The 22289-nt window shown below is 37.5% G+C and overlaps 1 protein-coding gene across 1 annotated transcript in view; it reads left to right on the forward strand.

Moving 5' to 3' along the window:
- Positions 1–22289, forward strand: part of PLCG2 (phospholipase C gamma 2) — a 157005-nt gene that overhangs the window by 108570 nt on the left and 26146 nt on the right. Inside the window, exons 15-25 of the mRNA XM_051976179.1 lie at positions 1043–1147; positions 1727–1816; positions 3065–3240; positions 6049–6249; positions 7368–7487; positions 10475–10655; positions 12748–12816; positions 14726–14835; positions 16805–16901; positions 18582–18648; positions 19735–19892. Of these exons, the coding sequence (XP_051832139.1) occupies positions 1043–1147; positions 1727–1816; positions 3065–3240; positions 6049–6249; positions 7368–7487; positions 10475–10655; positions 12748–12816; positions 14726–14835; positions 16805–16901; positions 18582–18648; positions 19735–19892 (1374 nt within the window). The remainder of the gene's footprint in view (positions 1–1042; positions 1148–1726; positions 1817–3064; positions 3241–6048; positions 6250–7367; positions 7488–10474; positions 10656–12747; positions 12817–14725; positions 14836–16804; positions 16902–18581; positions 18649–19734; positions 19893–22289) is intronic.

A 22289-nucleotide genomic window follows, 5' to 3' on the forward strand; every position in this document is an offset into this window, starting at 1 on the left:
ATTCACAATGATTTTGTGAAATAGGTGCTATTATTATTCCTCCTTTATAGATGAGGAAACTAAGGCTGGCATACTTGATCAAAGGCTGACTTGATCAAAATGACATAGTTAGTGAATGTCTTAGGCAAGGTTTGAATTCAGGTCTCTATCATTCCAGGTCTAGAACTCTTTCCCTTGCACCACTAACTCCCTTATGACCAGTAGGTCATAAGATGACAGAATCTTTAAGATACCAAAAGATTTATTCATATTAGACCTATGGATGACATATACTGTACTGTTCCTCCCAGAATCCAACTGGAAGGAACACTACGATACTAAGATGAAATTTAATCTACATAAATGTTCATATTCAAAAAAATTCAGTGCAAGTGGTCCAAGGTTGATATATATAAGTTCATCTGAAAAGGATCTCAGTGTTTTAGTGGATTTCCAGGTAATGTAAGGTAATAGTCTGTCTTAGCCAAAAAAAGGTAATGTAATCCTAAGATGCATTAAAAGCAGTGCAATGTCCTGGGCTAGAGAGGTAATGGTTTCACTGTATCCTGCCTGTCCTGTCTGTTTACATCTAGAGTACTATGTTTAATATATGTCAAATTTTCCTTTGTTTTTGTTTTTATATTGCTCCATGTATTCATTTTTTTTTTTTTTTTTTTTGCTTTTTGCTGAGGCAATTAGGGTTAAGTGACTTGTCCAGAGTCACACAGCTAGGAAGTGTTACGTGTCTGAGACCACATTTGAACTCAGGTCCTCCTCACTTCAGGACTGGTGCACTCCACTGTACCACCTAGATGTTTCCCCTCCTTCCTCCTCCCTCCTCCCCGCCATGTATGTATTCTTATGGAAAGGAGATAAGTTTGGTGTTCTTCTCAAGCATTTTGTTTGCTCCTCTTGGGCAGTAGAAGAGTCCTTTGTTCTTTTTGCATCCTTCTTAGAATCCAAAAGAGTCTTTGCAGTTGGCAACTTGATAGTAATTCTTTATTTACTGACTGATAGTGAAAAGAGGTTCCAAGGGAGAAACCTTCAGTATATTTCATTTTAGCACAAGAAGCTGGGTCCCAGAGGAGATGTGGACATCAACATTGAAGACAGAAAGGAGGAAAAAAAGCAGCAAGGGGAACTATACATGTGGGACACCATTGATCAGGTAAGACCCAGTCGTGCAAGTCTAAATGCCGCTCCCCATGGTGCTGAAAATGTTATTGGCAGGCACAAGCAGGAGGGCTTTCAGACCAAAAGAACGTATGGGGTACCATTGATCAGGTATGGCTTATGTCATACAAGTCTGAATGTTGCTCCCTATGGTACTGAAAATGTTATTGGCAGGCCCAAGCAGGAGGGCTTTAGAAAAGAAGAAGTAAAAAAAAAGTGTCTTTCTTTTCCATAACTGCATTATTTCCTTTATGGCTGTTAGAAACCTAAAGGAAGAGCAGAGGTCTGAAAGTTATGTAGTCACAAAATGCAGGGCAAGAGCATTCAGTCTGGGTGCTAGAAGCATCTGGATAAGAGGATTATGCCCATGTTATAGAAAGAATAGGAGGGAAGGAGCTGATAAGCATGGGGAAATGAGAATGCTTTCTTCTTCAGAACAACAATTTTAGAGAAAAAATTATGGAAGACATTTTTGCGTGAGCAATGTCCATGGAAGAATCTTCCAGCTCCTGTTGCTATAGTGACTTGGGTTACCCACTTAAGAAGGCTAATTAATTCTGGTCTTGTGTTGTAGAAGTGGTATCGCCACTATTGTGCCATAGCTGATGAGAAGTTGTCCTTCAGTGATGTTATAGAGCAGAATATGGAAGAAGACTCAGCAAAGGTAGGGGAAAGGGGCAGATTTTTCTACAAATTTGATTAAGGAAGGAGGTCCTTCTTCCCGGTTCTTTTTCTGCTCCCTCTTTATTCTGTCTGGGTAGTTTCGTGCCATAGTGGATAGAGCTCTGGGCCTGAACTCAGGAAGACCTGAATTCAAATTCAGCCTCAGAAACTCATTAATTTCATGACTCTGGGCAAGTCACTTAACCTTTTGACTCAGTTTCCTCATCTGCAAAATGGGGAGAATAATGGCACTTACCTCCCGGGATTGTTGTGAAGATCAAATGAGATAATAATTATAAAACACTTAACATAATGCCTGGCATAGAGTAAACACTACATAATAACAACAACAACTAACACATATTAGTTATGATTATTATTATTACTGTTATTATTTTTATGTTCCTTGAGGGCAGTAAAAATAGATTTCTGAGTGTCAACATTGAGGAGCTCAGTATCACAAATGATGGACAGGGAGCATCACCAAAGAGTCCCAGCAGCATTTTGGACAGTGTCATTGCTTTTGTCTTTCTTTCTTATTTCACAAGCTTTTTAAGCAAAACCAGATTCTTGTTTTTACACTTAAGGCTTGGATAGCCTTTCTCCTGCTTTGCTGGACTTCTCATTATTGTCACTAGGTGGGGGTGTCCTCATGGTGAATTAAATAAAGCACTCTGCTTATACTTACAATTGTAGTCCCCACTCTTTCCAGCCCAGGCGACTGTGATAACTGAGCCACTGTTTATGCCCCGGGATTATGTTTCATGAGTTTCCAACCCCATAACAAGGGACTTGACCATGTACTATGGGAGATCCCCAAGGTCCTGCTCATTCAGGCAGAACCCCAACTATGTGCCCAGTCAGGATTCAGCCCTGGGGCCTGTTAGAGTGAGCACAGCTTGTATTTATTGATTTACTTTGACTCTAATTAAAAATGGTACATTGAGTCAAGAGATTGCAGGTAGCAATAGCTCTGGGGGAAAGGTCGGTTTGTTTGGCTGTCAGGCTCTATTTCTAGAGCCAGACAGCACCGAGAGAGCAAAAACAAGCGTTATTTGTGTCCAGGCTGCATCAACCACATGGGGCCTTAGGAAGGCAGCTGGGTCTCAGCCATTAGGTGATAGACAGACTAAATAGGCATTTAACAGACAACAAAGGGTCCAAGCATAGCACCTTTCCAAGGTAAGAGTTTCCTAAAAAGTTCTCTGACCTGGCAGCCACTGTAACTTGACCTCCTTTTGTGAACTAGGACGTAGCACAGACTGACCTGCATTTTGGTGAGAAGTGGTTTCATAAAAGAATGGAGAAGAGGACGAGTGCTGAGAAATTACTGCAAGAATATTGTGCTGAAACTGGGGGAAAGGATGGAACCTTCTTAGTCCGTGAAAGTGAGACTTTCCCCAATGACTACACATTGTCCTTCTGGTAATTTCATTCTCTTTATTCATTTAGCTGATATTCTTGAAACCTTTTCTCTGTGCAATGTCAAGCTTAGGCTAGGGTCTGCTGGGGATAGAGAGATGAAATAAAAAGTGTTTTCTGCTTTCCAGGAACTTAAGATATAGTTGAATTTATTTTCTTTGGGAATTTGTATAACTGCAGGGCTATAATTATCTCACAAGGCAGCATGTATAGTGAGTAAAGAGCTGGCTTCAGAGTCAATGAGCACTTGGTTCCAAGTACCATCCCTGATACATACTGTCTTTGTGACTGGGCAAATCACTTTATTTTTTAGTATCTGGACAACTTTCTTGTTTAAGTAGCAGAGCAGTTGCAGGTTTTCATTAGTAAAGGAGATTTCTTCACTGGGAATTTCATGTATCAATAAAATCACAGGTATACTTAAATAAAAATAAAACCAAACAAAACCACTACGTTTTTCAACTCTCTGTTTCAATAGTCCATTGAGTCAGCACTGCCAAATAAAGTTCTTGAAGTCACTTTCCTTGTCTGTCATCACAACATTTTCTACCAGAATCCTAGCCATCAGAATTACAGAATCCACTCAGTCCTGGTTTAATTTCCTGGCAGTCCCTCTGAGTTGCAGTCTTGAGGAATGAGAAAATTGCACCTAAAAGTGAGGTTTTACTATACTCCCCTGACCAAAGCTATGGAAATGAAAAGGGGAATTTTGCTTTTGTACATAAGTCAAATTTTCTTTGATCATAAGATCAAAAAAAGATGATAAGATCTCTGAATTTTGCAGAATTATTCACTTCATTTCAGCAAACATTTATTAAAGGTCTACTATACATGTGGTGCTGTAGTAGATGCTGGAACTACAAAAGACAAGAATTTAAAAAGTTTCTATTGTTACGATTTCTTGGAGGATATGACATGTCCATAGATAAAGTAAATCTGACGTACTTTGAGAAGGGAGAAAGTCTGCTCAGAAACCTTAGTATCTAATCAGGTGGAAGTCTAGATGTCCTTGGACATTGCTTTTGAATCCGGAAAACAAATAAGGCCTGGTCCTCAAAGACGAGATTGCTTCATTTTGTTTGGTAGATAAAATAACCAGGCTATCACTAGTTGTTCTGAGCTATCTTGTCACTTAGCTGACTCTGTAGGAGAGAGTGAGTTTGATGAGTTTGCATAGCCCTTCCTCACTTAAATGCAGTTCCTTTGCAAATCAAGAAATCCTCCTCCTGATGCCATTATTCCTCTTTGAGAATGAAGGACAAACCACAACAGATAAAACGAGAAGTACAAGGAAACACTAGGACAGTTGAACACAGCTGTATCAGGCTTCCTCAGGCAGCTCCTCACAGAGGCTATTGTTTATCCTTTGTCTGGAAAAAGACCATGATATCAGAGGAAAATTCAGGTCTTCTTAGACAGCAACAGTAGGTCCATAGTTTTTACTGTTGTATGGTCTTGTCTCAACTAATATGAATACAGTTATAAAGAAAAGTCTCGTGTTCATTCTTACACATATTATTTTTTTCTTATTCATTCATTCATTTTAGGATTGAATCTATGATTTCACTGGTTTAGGGAATTCTCAGTGAGAAAAAATAATCTCCCAAAGCAAGTTAGCACTTGCTCTGCAACTTATAATTTAGGAGAGTTGCCAGTACAGTTATGTTTGCATATATATATATATATATATATATATATATATATATATATATATATATATGTATGTATGTATATATACACATACATTTACTACATATATATAAACACATATACATACATATATAATCAGGATACTTAACTTTTTTTTAATGTTATTGACAATTTGGTAAAGCTAATGAATCTGTTCTCAGGATACTATTATTGAATGCATAAAACATAATACATAGAAACAAATTATATTGAAATGTAGTTATCAGAATTTAAAAAAAAATCCATGGGTCCCAGGTTAAGAACTCTGAGTGTTTGTGCATATGTATATGTGTACAAATACATACATATATATGTGTTCTATGTAAGTATATGTATATATGTGTGTATATATATATATATATATATGTATATGCATTTCCTCATCTGTAAATATGATCCAGAACAGGAAACAACCAACCACTACAGTATCTTTGCCATGCAAATCCTAAATGAGGTCACAAAGACTTGGACATGACTGAAACGACTGAACAACAATAGCTATAGATGCGTACATATATTTGAATACATACACACATAAATAGGAAACAGCAGGGCATAGTACATGACTGCTTTGAAGTAAGGAAGATCTAGGTACAAATTCCATCTTGCTAGGTTTGTGACCTTGAGCAAGTCATTTAGTCGGTGTGTCTTAGCTAGCTCCTTACTCAACATACTGTCATAGATAAATTGCAATACTTTGATGGAGAGAGTTCCCACACTAGGAATTCTCTCATGGTGATGTAATTATAACCTTTTAGGTTCACTCAGTCATTAAAGCACTTATATACTAGGTATTCATTCTCTCAGGGGAGTCAATATGTGCAAATAGATATGTGTGTGTGTGTGTGTGTGTGTGTGTGTGTGTGTGTGTGTAAACAGAGTTGCAGAGGGACAAAATGTAGTTTCAATTGGAGGAGTAAGAAAAGCACACTGATATATGTATGTACAGAGATGTACATACACATCCTGTGGTCTGCATCTGGGAAGTACTCAGAGCTTTGTTCTTTTACCTATTAAGTACCATACCTAAATTTTTTTTTTCAAAAATAAGTTTTCCTTTTTAGATAGAAAGGCAGCCTTGAAAGTGATGTGGTCTGACAAATATACCCCTTCCCTTTTCAGGAGATCAGGCAGAGTCCAGCACTGTCGAATACGGTCGACTCCTGAGGGAGGGGCCATGAAGTATTATTTGACTGACAACCTCATGTTCAACAGCATCTATGACTTGATTCAACACTACCGAGAAGCCCACCTAAGATGTGCTGAATTTGAACTTCGTCTGACAGACCCAGTGCCCAATCCCAATCCTCATGAATCAAAAGCGTATGTCTGGCTATGTGCTCTGCCTGTGTGCTCAGAAGCATGTGTGCTCTGTGGGCTTTCCATGTTGGGCTTAGTTACAGCCTCTTAAGGTGACGGAGGCCCAGAAATGTTTGCCTGCAGACATCTCATCCCATTTATAAACAGATACAGGGTATAGAAAGAAGTATATAAAATTCTCTGACTCAGAGAGTAAGACAAATGTCAGTGGGACCCAGAAGGCTCAATACTGGGTCATCCCAGGCTGTCCAAAAGCCTTTATTTCTCCTTTAAATTCATACAGAGGAGCCTAATGCTCTCTTAGCATCCACCTAATGGTTTCCAAATGCTTTACTTTTCTCTCTTTCAGACAAAACAACATGGGATTTGTTTTCCAGAGGTTAATTATTACACGGAAACATTTCCTGTTTACGAGAGTTCCTTGCTCTTCTTTCCAAAAATGAAAAAACTCAAAGTCCTTGTGTTAGTTTTTATCTGTACATTGAACCAAAGATGGATCCTGTTTTCTGAAGTTGAGAATGGAGAAAAATTAATCTCAAACAAAGACGCATTCTTCTAAAATTGAGGCTATTAAGCAGCTCATGTTGGATGATCCCTTTTGTTTTAAAAATTATTCATTCATGCCTTCCCTTGAGTATTTTTTTTGCCCTTTTTTTTTTTTTGGCTTTTCTTTTTTAAATACACACACACACAAACATACACATACATGAACACACACACATACACATGCATGAAAATAATCAATGCTTTCTGGCTGTACCCTTTGACTCATGTTTTTCAGGACAGAAACCCCTGCTAATGTGCCATTCTGTGATAACCAGCATGGCAGTTCTGGACTATATTGTTTTGTAACGATAAGCTGATTTATTCTGTGTTGCTTTAAGCAGACAAGCCATGCTGATGTTTTACCCAAGAATTTGATATGTTGCTGTATTCTTTTCCCTAAACTGCTGTCATGTGAGGCAAGATGGGGAAATCTAATACATAATTTATATGGTAATTTCTGAGACTATAATTTAGGAAACACCGCCACCAGTTACTCTGGCTGACTGGCAAGTTGACAAGCTTTAGAATCTCTCGTCTATCTTTCTCCTCCACCCGCCCCCAATGCCATGCTGTAGTTGGTACTATGATAGCCTGAGCAGAGGAGAAGCTGAAGACATGTTGATGAGAATTCCTCGAGATGGAGCCTTCCTGATAAGGAAAAGAGAAGGGGGGGATGCATACGCCATTACTTTCAGGTAAGTCTAGAGGCAAACTTATATATAGGGAACAGCTCATTGGGAGGTTAAGTGAGCAAAAGTTCTAGAGTTTTCTGGCTGTCATTAAATAGGACATATCTTCAGTGGATCCCCCTTGGCTTTCTTGGACTCTTGATGAAAAGAAAGAATTTTTATGAAGACTTTCCCATAAAAAACCACAAAGCTTTGTAGGTGATTCTCCCCATAATCCTTACAGAGCAGAGAATCTTTCTTTCCCATTGGTATGTTCTAACTTATGTTGAAGAAAGAATAAATTTTAAGGTTCTCTGGCCTCTGACAGCCAGAATCCCTCAACTTCTGACACAGGCATTCCTCAGAAAATAAGCAAAGGTTCATAAAGTATTTTGTTCATCACTGACTAATTCTTTGGTATAGTGTACTATGAGCCTAAAATCTCAAGCTGCTTATGACAAGGTATAAAATTTTACTTAGGGGAACATAGAACATGAGTAACCACAAAAATAAACATTCAGGGACAAGCCACTTTTGTAACAGATGTCTTCAAAATGAACTTTCTCAAAGTAATTTCACCTGACTCTCTTGCTCTTCCTTCACATTTCACATTACATTGATCTACCCAATAGCCCAAAGGTTTGGGTTCTCCCTGTTTTTCTCTGCTGTGTATCGGGAGCTTCACAGTGAGAGAGAAGATTAGAGAGAGATTAAAAGATTAAAGTTAGATAGATATGGAGATAGAGAAGATTAGAAGAGAGATATTTACATAGTTTGATAATATACAATTGCATCTTTGTTATTTAGAAGCTTATTATCTGACAGTTCAATGATTCATAGTACAATCGAAAGTGAGATCCATAATGGTAACCCCAAGGCCTGATATGTAACTACAGTGCCTCTTTAATTCTCAAAGAAAGAGAAAATTATGGGCACGTCTCAATGTACTTTATTGCATTTTGATTCTCTAGAAATGGGTAACTTCAGTGTATGATCTTTGTTGTAATTCCTTATTATCTAGGACTCTCCCATCCCCTCATGATATAGAGGGGCTGAGCTCACTCTTGCCTTTTAGGAACTGTTGGGACTGTTGGGATATATTTGTTCAGGATCTTTGGTTAGATCCTTTTGAATTTTCTGGAGGCTTGGAAAGAAGCGGTGTTATAAAGTGATTCCTGAGTAATAAGCACCATATATATATATATATAATATATATATATATATATATATATATATATATATATATATCTATATATATATATATTTCATCACATGTGATCTTAGAAATATGTTCTCTCCAATTGAATACATCATAGTCCATCCACTCCTTTTCATTCATTTGTAATCCCACAAAACTTCCCACAAAAGTACCAAAGATGATCTATCCAATGTACAACCCTTCCTCTAGGTCTTTTTAAAATGTCATAAACAACAATGCAACATTCAGCTTGTACTTCTGATTTTCCTTTGTTTTCATTTATATGAGTGGCCCCTCTTCTTTAATACTCATATATTTTCTTGGTTGGTATCTTTTATATAATACATCAGAATATGCTGTATTTTGCCTACCCCCTTTGGGTTACACGTGATTCTGATTCTCTAGAGGTTGCTTTGATCCCATGATTTGTAACTATATAAGAGCATACTGGAATCAAAAAGGGTTCTTTTCATTAGAGATCTGCTTGGGATTTTTGAAATCACTATATGATTTCCCAGATGAAATCCTACTCACTGTCTTCCTTCTGGCTAGAAGGATTGGTTAGATACCAATTTATAGTTAGAAAACACTTTCATGCCCATTATCTCTCATTAGATACTCATAGTGACTTTTTGATAAAAGTAGGACAAGTGTCATCGTTCCTTTTATAGACAAAGAAATTTGGGCTGATAGAAGTGAGCTAATTTGTCTAACGGTGATCCAGCTGACAGAAGTTTTGGTCATTGGAGAATGAGCGAGGGGAAAAGGAACAGGACACTTCAGAATGCTTCTATCCTTCTTTTCTCCCTGTTGCTTTGAAAAGCTATTCAGTCATGTTTCTTGGTTTTTAACATGGTACTCTATCCAAGTCATGTATGTAAAACCTAGTAACCTTGTAATATTGTTTTTTATTTTTGAGGTTATTTTCCCCCTAGAAGACAGATTTTTGTTAACTTTTTTCCTCCTGTTGATATTGGGTTAAAGGAACTGGGAGAAATGAAGTTTGGGAGAAGTTATGTTGGTAGTGTGGTATCTCATTTCAAGAAAAATCATGTATAATTTTAATGCTTATTAACTTGATGAAATTCTGAGGTTTGATGTCTCCAGAGACATAGTATGATATGATGAAGAAAGCCCTGAAGTCAAAAGATGATCCAGTTGACTTATGTTAACTGTGGAACTAGGGACAGGTTTTTAAAAAATTTCCTTCGTCCTCTTATCTGTAAAAAATAACACACCATCCTTTAACATTTATATTATGCCTCATTACAACTCCTTTTTTCATGTGAATCAAGAATATTTATAGTGATACTATTTTTCTTTCTTTTCTTTTTTTAAAAGGAAATTGATTATTATGATTAGATTTTTTTGGAGTTAACTCACTATTCTGATGAATCACAGATATTAGATTTAAAGGGGACCTTGAAGATCATTCAGTCACCCCACTGTATTTTACAGATGAGAAAACTGAAGTCCATAGGGAAGGTCAAAGGTCTTGCCTTGTGTCATACAGTTTAAGTGGCACTGCTGATTTAAATTTAGATTATCCAGCTACAAATCTAGCACTCTTTCATGGCCCATCCTACTTCTCACAGAACCATTCTCAGAAAGGCCCAGGAATGTATTTCCTTTTTTTTTTTTCTGAGGCCTGGTCTCTTCATGTTAATTCCTCTTGCCCCATGTTTTGTTCTGGAACCTCTGATGAACTATTTCAAGTCTTAAAACATGGTAGGAGGAATGGGGGATGTTTTGGGGACTGCAGTTATTATGGAAATTATATCTGTGCTTGCCTCCATGTGAAATCCTGTCTCTCCAGAGCCAAGGGAAAAGTGAAACACTGCCGGATTAACAAAGATGGACACCACTTTGTGCTGGGGACATCTGCTTACTTTGAAAGTTTAGTGGAATTGGTCAACTACTATGAAAAACATGCACTCTACAGGAAAATGAGATTGCGCTACCCTGTGACTCCAGAGCTGCTGGAACGTTACAACACTGTGAGTGATTCTCCTTTCTGGAATTTAGTACAAGAAAAATGTTGTCATCTAACCAAATCTGATAGACTCACTCTTAGTGAGAAGTCTGTTCTGTAAGTCTTTTAAGTCTTGGAGCCAAAAGCCTATGATTGCCAGGTCTTGAACCTGGCATGAAGGTTACTATCAAATTGTTTTGGGTTGCCATCTGCCTACTGCCTTTGCATGCATCACAGACTTAGAGCTGGAAGGGATTTTAGAGACTATCTAGAGCAGAGGTATCAAACTCATAACCCCTGACATTCCCAAGTGAGACCAGAATCAGATGAAAATATAACAGGAAAATGTTTTACAAAATAAATGAAAACATAATAAGACTTGGATAGAGTAAATTTGTGGTTTTCTGAATCAACATGCAACTTATCAAGATCTCTTTCTATTTAAATTTGATGCCATTGATCCACATAAAATGGCATAAAACTTCAGTAAATGGAGAAGGTGTGCCTTTGGAGAAAAGAATGCTGCTATTCCCTATGCCCTTGCCTGGCCTGCCCCTGTGCTTGAGAAAGGGGGGCAAATGAAGTCTTTTTTCAACATTGATCTAAATGTTAGTTGTGTGAGTCAAGTCTAGAAACAGGCATCCTTAAACCCATGAGCCAGGATCATATAACTACTGGAAAATATGTATTTATTGGCTGAGGGAAGCTATGCATATGGTCCCTTTCCTGGTTTCCTCTCCTTCTTTTCTTCACCATCTTTTCTATGATTCCTTCTTTCTCCCCTAACTCCTTATAACTCATGTAATCAAGATCTAAATGCAAATGCATGTTTTCTTTAAAATTTATTACTCCTTATTTTTGCTGTGCCTCTCTCTTCTTATGCATCTCCATTCTGCCCATCAGAACCTTTATTTTCTCTGCTGTGAAGTGTGAATGAATTGTTTTTACATTTCCCCTGATATTTCTTACCTTCTCTCTTCTCTCAAATGGTAGGCAGTGTGTTCTGTGTACATCTTTCCTGTATGAGCTTCTTCTCTAATAATGTCAGTTTCTGTAGCTCTGAACTCAGCTTACCACCCAGATCCCAATCCATAAGGAGTGGTTAAAAACAAAAAAAGGTTTGTGCAATGAGTTCCTCATTTAGGAAGTGTGTACCTCACTCTGTGAGGTAAATAGTATTAACCTTATCACCTGAGGTGAAACAATGGATAAAGTGCCAAGCTTGGAATAAAGAAGACCAAAAGTTCAAATACATCCTCAAAAGCTTACTAGCTGTGTGCCTTTAGTCAAGTCACTTAATCTCTCTCTCTGCCTTAGTTTCCTCATTTATAAAATAGACATCATAAAAACAAGTATCTTCCAGGGTTATTATGAGAATCAAATAATGAGATGATATTTCTAAAGTTCTTTGTAAACCTTAAAGCACGATGTTAAAGTATTGTATAATTGCCAATTAATAATGGTAATGGTAGCTAACATTTAAATAGCACTTGCTATGTGCCAGGCACTTTACAAAGCATTTTAGAAATATTAACTCTATATTGTTGTTCAATTGTTTCAGTCATATTCACTTTCACTTTTCATGATCCCATTTAGGGTTTCTATTACCCAGCTTCCTAGAGGTATAGATGTCTTATATATTTGAAGTTCTGTCTGCCTCTGTTTCTCCTTCCCATCCTCCCTCTCTCTCTTCCTTCTTCCCTTCCTCCTTTTCTCTTCCTCCTTCCCTCCCCCCCACCCCTGTCTTTTTTTCCTCCCTCTCTCTCCCTCCCTCCCTCCAAGTATATCTGTGGGCCTCTTTAGTTAAGTTGATGATCATCGCTGAATTCCATACTTAACCTTTTTCTGGACTTTATTGTTTTCCATGAAAAACTGCAAAATTTCCACATGGTCTATTGGATCCAGGAACATCTGTGATTCCCCTCTTGTCTCTACCCATGACTACCTCTTGTGGGTCATTAACTCTCTCTCCAGATTCTATATATCCCTTCTGTATTCTCTCAAGAGAGAAGAAGCAACCAGATGGTAATTGCCACCACAATATATGCAAAGAATATCAGAAGAGCATAGTATATCTTTCCATTTTAAAATATTTTCTTGATTTTTTTTTTTTCTAGGAAAGGGACATAAATTCACTTTATGATGTCAGGATGTATGTGGATCCCAGTGAAATTAACCCTTCAACGGTATAGTATTTACTTTTTTGTAAATCTGTAAAAATTTTCTGTAAAAAAAAAATAGTGTTCCTTATTTAGAATGTTTATGGAGAAAAATAAATGTGAGAGAAATGAAATCTGAGTTTTTCCAGAAATGAAATGTCAGTCCATCACATACAATCCCAGTGCAGCTTTGGTTTGCTGAAATCCCAGAGTTTGAGAAGTTTTAGGTAAAATGATTTGTAGTTAAGTTTTTGTAATTTGGATGTACTAGTTGTATTGGCTTAAGATATTCATTAGATTCTTTTATTTTCTGATCTCCTGTTTCCCAATGAGAATGTTAATTCTTGTTTCCATGTCCATTTTACCATGTGGGTTCATAACTCAATAGCTGTGGGTTATAGTCTTTTTCTTGGCCCCTCTGCCTCTGGCACCATATCAACAAAATTGACAGGAATTTTTACTTTTTTTTCCCTCATTGCCACCTAACACATGATCTGTGTTCATTAAGTAGCATTGTCAAAATTCTGAGATTGATTTATTTTAAAAAAATGCAGTAATATTATGTGGAAATGTAAGAAATAATTTTAAAAAACTGAGGTTAAATTGAGTGACATATTAAATGCACTCTTGGAATTTATTTTTTTTTTAAGATTATAATGGTTTCTTCAGAGTATAGGACTAGGAGAAATGGATAGGAATGACAAAGGAGCAAGTTTAAGTTTAATGTTAGGAAAAACCTTCCTAAGAGCAGGGAAATGGGTTACCTTGAGAGGAGTAGCAGGTTCCCATGAAGGTCTTCAAACAAAGGTTGAATAACCACTTACTGAATGTGTTTAAGAAAGGTATCTTTTTTGGGGGGAGAGTTTTGACTAACTAAGTCTTTTCTCACTTAGAAATTTTGTGATTCTCAATCATTTATTAGGAAATTTATTAAAAAATGAAGACTTGTATTTTTAAGCATAATGGTCACCTCTCCCTTTCTTCTTACCCAGTTTTGGAAACTCAGATTTAATTATGCTGAGTCGTTTCAAACCAGGATCTACTAGTAGCATATTTTGTAATTATATAGTATCTTTTCATCTCAGAGCTCGCTAACATGGGCTTAGTTTCCACCAAGATGCTTAGAGTATGTAGCAGCAAACACTCTCAAACCTACCTCTGAATTAGGGTGTTTATATCTGGCCCTCACTCCTGGAGAATAAGAACTGAAAAAAATCTCTTAGAGGAAGTCTATGGGAGTTGGGGTCATGTAATGAACTAAATCTTGAGTATCCTACTTGTCTTTGCTATGTCTTGGTCATACCCCATACCAGCTAAGGGAGTTTGCAATAGGAATTTACACTGTATCATGGGAGAATCTTGTTTTTCCTTGTCTTTCCTTCCCAGTCATTCTCTGAGGAAGGGATGGGTTGTAGAATGGTGTCCATATCATATGGGCCCAGAGACTAACTCGGCTAACTAATTTGAGTAAAATAATTTAAAACACATAGTTTAAGTGAAGGAACTGTGCCATTGTCAGAAAATAGAGCTTCCTTGAGAATTTCCCAAGTCCTCCCCTTGCCTGCAGGGACATGGAGCTGATTTGACCATTTCTATGCTGTCTTTCCCTTTATGGATGTACTGGGGAAAGGGATGATGACAGCTGCTAATTCTGAGTATTTGGATACTTCTATGAGTGTTTGGATGAATGCTCTGAGTCCCAGCAGCTCCACATCCATGGAGGGAAGTACTTAAGCAGCATTGGCCCATGCTTGTGCCAATAGATGTCACTCCCCAGCCTTGAAGTAAAGCCTTCTCAGTCTAAATGAGAAGGAAGCCAAATGGCTCAAGAAGCTGGACTTATCGATTGGGATCTAACCAGCCTCTGCCTGTTCCCCTCATCTCTCCCTGTCTCTCCTCTCCCATCTCACTGATTTCTTTTTCTTTTTATTAAAAGCCTCAGAGAACCGTGAAGGCTTTATATGACTACAAAGCCAAGCGTGGGGATGAGCTCAGCTTCTGTCGGGGGGCCCTCATCCATAATGTCTCCAAGGAGCCTGGTGGCTGGTAAGAATGTGCCCCACAAGACTCTCTTTGCTTCAGAGCTTTGCTGGGAGCAAAACCATGTCAAGGTCAGGGCTGGAGCCCTGTACTTTTCCTCTCAAGAGTGCCCCTGGGGAGTTAGCAAAGTAGGGTTTGTTCTGTTACATAGATTCTAGCTCAAGGGTGATTCACCAGCTTTGGCTGAACATTGCCTTTTGGCCTCTCAGATAGTGCAGATTAGTCCTGGTAGCTTTGTAGGCCAAAAGGTGCTGGAAGCTTCCATGCCGAGTGAGCCTCTTTGAAAATGGGGGAAAGGGAAAATATGAAAATCTTTTAGCCTGTCTTTCAAACATTTGGGCTTTGAGGATGACTAGGGGCCTCTCTATTATAGCTTTTCCCCTTTCCTTAAAAATCATATTTTTATTCTTATATTTTGTTAATAAACTAATATCTAAATATATCCTTTTCTTCTCCCAACAAGCTATTACTTGTAACCAGGATTTGAAAAGGGAAAAAAATCAGTTCAGCAAAACAAATCACTATCATATTTGATATGATTATTATACACTATATAGATATACACATATACAAATATATATATATATATATATTATATATACTGTGTATGGTTTTATGTATGAATGTAATGGAGGATTACTTCATGTAAGGAATGAAGTATTAGAAGAAGTATAGAAGACTTACATGAACTGACACAGGAAAAAATGCAGAATCAGGAAAATAATATAGCTGATGACCACAACAAGAAAAACAAAACTGCATCTTGTGTAGTTAGAATAATCAAACCTGCCTCACAGAATTGAGAAAATATACCTCCTTCCCTTCTTTGCAGAATGGGAGAACTAGGTATGGAATAGTGTTTGTATGTGTATGCACATGTATACAAGTGAATATTTGTATATGTGTATATATTTGTGTACTTATGTAATTTGTGTAAGTATGTGTATACACACACACCTATTTATTGTTTCATACCTAATTCCCCCATCTTGCAAAGAGGGGAAAGAGGTATATTTTCTCAGTTCTGTGAATTCAGGCTTGATCATTCTAACCACACAGCATGTAGTTTTGTTGTTCTTAATATCTATACTGTTATGTTCATCAGATATATTGTTTTCTTCATTCTCCTTCTTTCTGTATCAGTTCATGTAGTCTTCTGTATTTCTCCTAATTCTTCACTTTATATGTGCAGTAACAGTTCATGACATTCATAGTGTGTTAAATGAAGTTCTAAGGGTTCATTCATTCAATAGTGAGCCTCTTACGAGAGGGCAAAGAACACGATACTGGGGTGGGTAGTATCCCAAGGACTTTGTTTTTTTTTTTTTTTTAACCATTGGGAAGGGACCATTTTAATCAATAATTGTTAAGTGCCTACTATGTGCAATGCTCCGTGGTACATACTGGAGATACAGATGGAGAAAAACACACAGTACTTCTCCTCAGAGAAGCTAACAATCTAGTGAAAAGTGTAGGATATATATGTCTAATACCTGATTGAGTGTGATGGGTTAAAGAAGAACTAATTACAAAACCCTTCAGGAAAATCTGAAGAGTTATAGAACATTTTTAGAGAAAAGATGAAATCACCTGAAGCATCCCCACATTTCTGTCCTGCCCAATAGCTTGGGTAGGACTGGCTGTTCTGCTAGCCTTGCCATCCATCTCAATTTATGCATAATAGCTCAGACCTTTGGCCTTCTATTCTGAAGTATTTTAGGGGTTTCTCTGCAACCAGTTAAAGCAATAGGGCAGGAGGAGAGAGAGAGAAAAAAAGAGTGATCTTCAGTCCTTGCAGCCACATTTCCCTTTGGAAATCATCATCCCTAGCGAGCTCTGCCTGCCTTTGACCGGGTAACCAGCTGCAGCTTTTATCTCACCAGGGAACCAGCACAACAGCTGGAGAAGTAAATGGATGTGCAGGGATCATTAATACCCTTCTCACAAAGGCTTAATAGTCCTGTGCTTTATTTAGGTGGAAGGGTGATTATGGAGGAAGGATTCAGCAATATTTTCCATCTAATTATGTGGAAGACATATCAACAGTTGATTTTGAAGAGCTGGAAAAACAGGTGAGCCTAGATAATGGTCATAAGGAAGTTGTCTGTCCCCTTTTATGAACTGCATAAATAGATGGGTTTAACTTGAGCTGCCATGTTGTCTTGGCAGAGATTTAACATAATCAAAATATAGTTCAATGAATTCATTATTTCATTGGGTCACCAAACATTTATTAAGTGCCAAGTTTTATGCTAGACTTTAGAGATACAATGAAACAATCCTTTCCCCGAGGAGCTTTCATTCCACTCTGGGGATATAGCATAAAGACAGATTGTGAAAACAAAATATACGTGAAATAAATACAAAGTAATTTGAGGAGTAAGGGATTGTTCACTTTTGGAGGTCTCTTATTGCATGTGGCACTTAAGCTCTGCTCTGAAGGCAGATAGGTCAGAAATGATGAAACAAAGTTTCTAGACATGGAGGATAGCCTATACAAAGTCATGGAGGCAAGAGATGAAATGTTGTATATGGGGAATTCCAAGTAGACATTTTGACTGGAATATAAGTGCATGAAAAGTTGCAATATGTAGTCCATCTGCAAAGACAAGTTAGATCCAGAATGTGAAAGACTTTAAAGGTCAACAAAGGAGTTTGAATTTTAACCTAGCAGTAATAAGGAGCCAAAGAAACTATTTGAGCACAGGAGTGACATAACTAGATCTATGCATTAGGAATATCATTTTTGGAGCTGTATGGAGGATGCATTAGAGAGAGGAGAGATTTGAAGCAGAGAAACCATTTAAAAGGCTATTACAAGGGCCTAAGAGGTGATAAAGGGTCTGGATTATTCTGGAGTCATTCCACCAAACCAATTTTGTTTTAATCATGTTGTCTTGGAATATTTTGAGTGGACAAGGTAATTTTCTTTAGATGGAAAATGACCCTGGTAGGAACATTAAGTATACCCTGAAATAATTAAAGTAGCAAGTAGAATTGAGAGGTGAAGGTCTGAGCATGGTTTAGCATCCTGTTGACTAGAAGGTCCCCCTCACCAGAGCTTTTTACTATACAATGTAAATACTACAAAGAAAGGTGTTTGGAGGTAACACATCTGGGTTTTTACCCTTATTCTATTACTTGCTACCCTAATGACTTTGGACATTACTTAGCCTCTCCAGGGTTCAATTTTCCTATTCTGATAAAAAAGGAGTTGGATAGGAAATAACTTGTAAAATTCTTATTAGCTCTAAATCTATGATCATATCAATAGTCATTTATATTTATAATGATGATCCTTGTGCCCCATAAGGCTGCATATTTTTCTTAGTATAGCCTCTTATGCTTTAATTCTTTGGAAATTGGGAATCCATTTCTTATACATTAATCAATACGCCCCATTCTACAGTCACAAAGAATGACAGAAAAGTTGGAAAGAGCAGATTGGAAGAAATGGCCCCAAATTTCTTTAAGTGTTCATACGGCAAATTTTTGCAGACTGAAAAATGACCTATTATGAATGTTTCAGGTCTCTGCTAGCAACAAGGTCACTACAAGCTCTGTGCCTCATTCCTTTTCCATCTCCCTATGGACATATTTATCCTGTAATGAGGATGAATTTTAAACAAGGCCATGGGCAATGTCTCAGTTCAGTGGTATGATTTTGAATCTGGCTGTGTTTTTAGCATTCTAGTTAAGAATAATGTGAATTATTCTCCAGGTTTTTTGAAACTACTCTTGTTTTTCTACAGATTATTGAAGATAACCCTTTAGGATCTCTGTGCAGAGGAATCTTGGATCTTAACACCTATAATGTTGGTAGGTAATCATCATAGTCCTAATTTCATTATTAATTCCCATACATCCTTAGGTTTGTTCTGGAGAGCAGCCTGACAATTTTTGTGATTTCTAAATTCCATGGTTTATTCTGCCTTCCTAGGATTTTCTGGAAAGTGACCAAAGGAAGTTGGGGAACTGGTATGAAGGGACATATATGATTTGTGGGTATAATAGCATGTGAAAAGAGTGACCAGTGGATATAGAGAATGAGCACTGCATTAGGAGTCACCAGACCTGGATTATACTTCTATTACCTTCCCCTTAAAAATCTGTGATTCTTGATCTGTTGCTCTTCCTACTGCTGCTGTTCCCTTAATAGATATTCTCTTATGGATAGTCATCCTTACCCAAGGTTTGAGGCAAGCCAATTTACCTCAGCTTAGAAAGGAAAGGGCTTTTTTTTTTTTTTTTTTTTTTTTTTTTTTTGGTTGTTGTTAATACATATTTTCACATTAAGTGTAAAGTACTTTGTAATGAACTTAGGGCTGTATTTCTCAATCCAAACTGTACTATGAATTTCATAAATAAAATATATGCTTGCATATGTATATATGTGCATAATATGTACATGTGTGCATGCAGGTAATTTTACTACATGTAGCTTTTAGTGCAGATCAGAAATTTGTCCTTCACAGCATTAAGACTGGACAGAGAAAAAAGGGTTCTGGAATATGTTTTGATCTAAAGGCCAGGAGAGTCGGCCTTTTAAATATTTAAGTTTTAAAAAGTAATGACCTGTGGTAGTAAAAGTGTGACAGACTGCTATCTGTCTACCACTATGAGCTGGTGAATGAGCAACACATTCTAAGGGTGATGGGGGAAACACACTACTTCTATTATAGGATTGTATCTTTTATTGACTTCTCCACTCAATTCAAATACAAGCATATTTTCATACATGTCCTTCTTTGGGTGGACAACAATCAGTGGTATCCATGTTCTTGAGTAATCATATCCAATAAGGAGTGCTGTCCCTTGGAAAGGTGACTTGGGGATTAAAGCAGGGCTCAGATAGAATGGGTGTACCTGGCTTTTTGAAATACTGTTATTTTTGTTCTCTCCAAGTGAAAGTACCACATGGAAAAAACCAGAAACCATTTGTCTTCATCCTGGAACCCAAGAAACCCAATGATCCTCCTATAGAGTTTGCGACTGACAAAGTGGAAGAGCTCTTTGAGTGGTACCAGAGCATCAGGGAAATCACCTGGAAGAATGCAACAGTGGTACTGAGCTTTGCCATTTGGGTTCTGTTTGTGGGGGTCTAGTATGACAACTAAGGCTTGTGAGTAATGGAATTATGCCCTAAATACTTTCTATTCCTCTTACATTCAGAGGGAAACTTGCTAGCTTTGATTCAGAGCCATGTGAAGGGCAACTGCAGACACTGGTGAGCACTAGACTATTTGGTGGACAGGCTTTTCCAGAATCTCACTGCCTTCATGAGAGTCAGAGGGCAGGGGTAGGGAGGTCTGTCCAACATGATTAGCTAGGTAGTCCATGATTCCATCTAGTCTCTATTAAGACGAGCAACCATCTTAATTTTTTGGCTTAATAAATTCCATGCATTTTGATAGAGCATGATGATTAGATGGGCCCTACCATTGAAGAAATCTTTAAGCTATGATTAAGATTAAACATGATTAAGAAATCATGAATGTTGAATTGATTGATGATATATTGAGAGAGATTTGGAGAATATTAAAATCATTGTCTCATATTAAGGAGGGTGGGAGGGAGGGGAAGGTGGATTTTTAGGTGACTGACATTTCTTCTCCCTGACACATAAATGGAAAGGGATTTTTAAAAAATGACCATTTTCAGAAATGTTTACCATTAAGTATATTTGGAATAGCAGAAGGATAAGTAATTTTTTAGGTACAGTTAAACAGGTCTTTGAGGGAACTTATAAAGGCCCTATTTCATCACTGAGGATTTTTCTTATCATTAAATTGTATTTTATAATAAGTTTATTGATGCCCTAATCCTAGACAGAACTTTACCTTAGATGGCCTTGAGCCTTTCAAAGGATCACTTATTGTTTTCAGGTTTCAGTGGGAGAGTTTCTAGCAATAAAGCAATCATAGGATTATAGATTTAAGGTTATAAAGAACTTTAGACTAGGCTATCTAGTCCAATCTCCTTACTTTACAGATGAGGACACTGAGACATGAAGAAGTTAAGTGACTTGTCCAACAAAAATCATGCAGACACTGAATAGCAGAGATGGGATTTAATTCTAGGTCCTTTGACTTCAAATCCACTGTCCTTTCCACTCCAACCATTTTCCTGTATACCATCCATCTTCTACCTCTGTGTTAAATGGGACATCACCTTAAAAACCAGCATGCTCTGTGCTTCCATTCTGGCTTGTCTATGGACAACCCAAGCAAGCATCCTTTAAGAATCATGGCCATAAGCCACTCTAGAGAGAAATTTTCCTTATTCAGAACTCTCTGGTTGTAACACTTTGATAGTCTCCTTAGAGATGCAAGCCTTTCTTACACGGATCTCTTGCTTCACAAGTTGAGGAATGATATCAGGCATGATCTAACAGGATTGTGCATTGCAAATCTGCTCATCTTCATGGCTCATTGGATCATAAATATAGTTTTGGAATGGACCATAGATCATATATGTTCATCCTTTTTATTTAACAGATGAGAAAACTGACCCCTAGAGAAATTAAGTGAATTACCCAAGATCACACAGCCACTGAGTGGGAGAACTGCCCTTGTTTCAAATAGAGTTGAACCTAGTTTCTCTGTCTTGAAATCCAGAGATGTACCCTTTCTCTTTTTGTCCTAGGATAGCTGTGCTGTGTCCTAACGGTCTTCGGTACTTCAGAGATCTTTTCAATAGTGTTCTCTAATGATCATTCTCAAGGGCTTCCTCATTCTTTTTCTCTCTGTGTTTTAATAGTTATTAGCCATAGTCATAGGAAAATAGGCTGAGCTGTTCCTTTCCCAGACTCATAGACTCTGCGACAATCAAATCCATTTCTGCAGGAACTAAGTATGATACTAGAATATGGAACTTCACAGGGAATCAGGTAAAGGTAGTAGACACTTAAAAACATTTTCATTGTGCCCAAGGCCTTGCTCTAAAAATGGGGCCAAATGTAAGATGCAGAAAAGCTTAGACAATTTTAAAACATTTATTTGTACTCTCCTCTGGCTTTCTGCAGCTCTGTTGATGGGATAAAGGGTAATTTCTTTGGAAAGTTCTTTTTCCCCCTACTGCTTAATAACCTGAAATCATCCTAACCACTTAAGCTAGGCATGTTCTCTCTTTGATCTAAACTGCCCCTTAATTGGATTTCACATTTATGTGAATGTTTTAAAAAAAAAAAACCTCATGCTTTTATGCTTGAAAGCAAAAAATGAGTCACCAGTGTTGACTATATATCCACTGAGACCAAAGCTGCTCAGGACTTAAGGTTGTCAGGAGAAAGGGGAAGATGTTTGGGGAAAAAAGGCTGGCTTCTTATCCTAGATCTGAATAAACTACATATACCTAAAGAAATAGAGCTAGAAATGACCTCACAATCATGACATCTAATTCCCTTATTTTCACCCACTAAGAAACTGAGGCTTCAGAAGGGAAAGGGATTTTCTAATATC

The sequence above is a fragment of the Antechinus flavipes genome, chromosome 2, assembly GCF_016432865.1.
Source record: "Antechinus flavipes isolate AdamAnt ecotype Samford, QLD, Australia chromosome 2, AdamAnt_v2, whole genome shotgun sequence".
Lineage (NCBI taxonomy): Eukaryota > Metazoa > Chordata > Mammalia > Dasyuromorphia > Dasyuridae > Antechinus > Antechinus flavipes.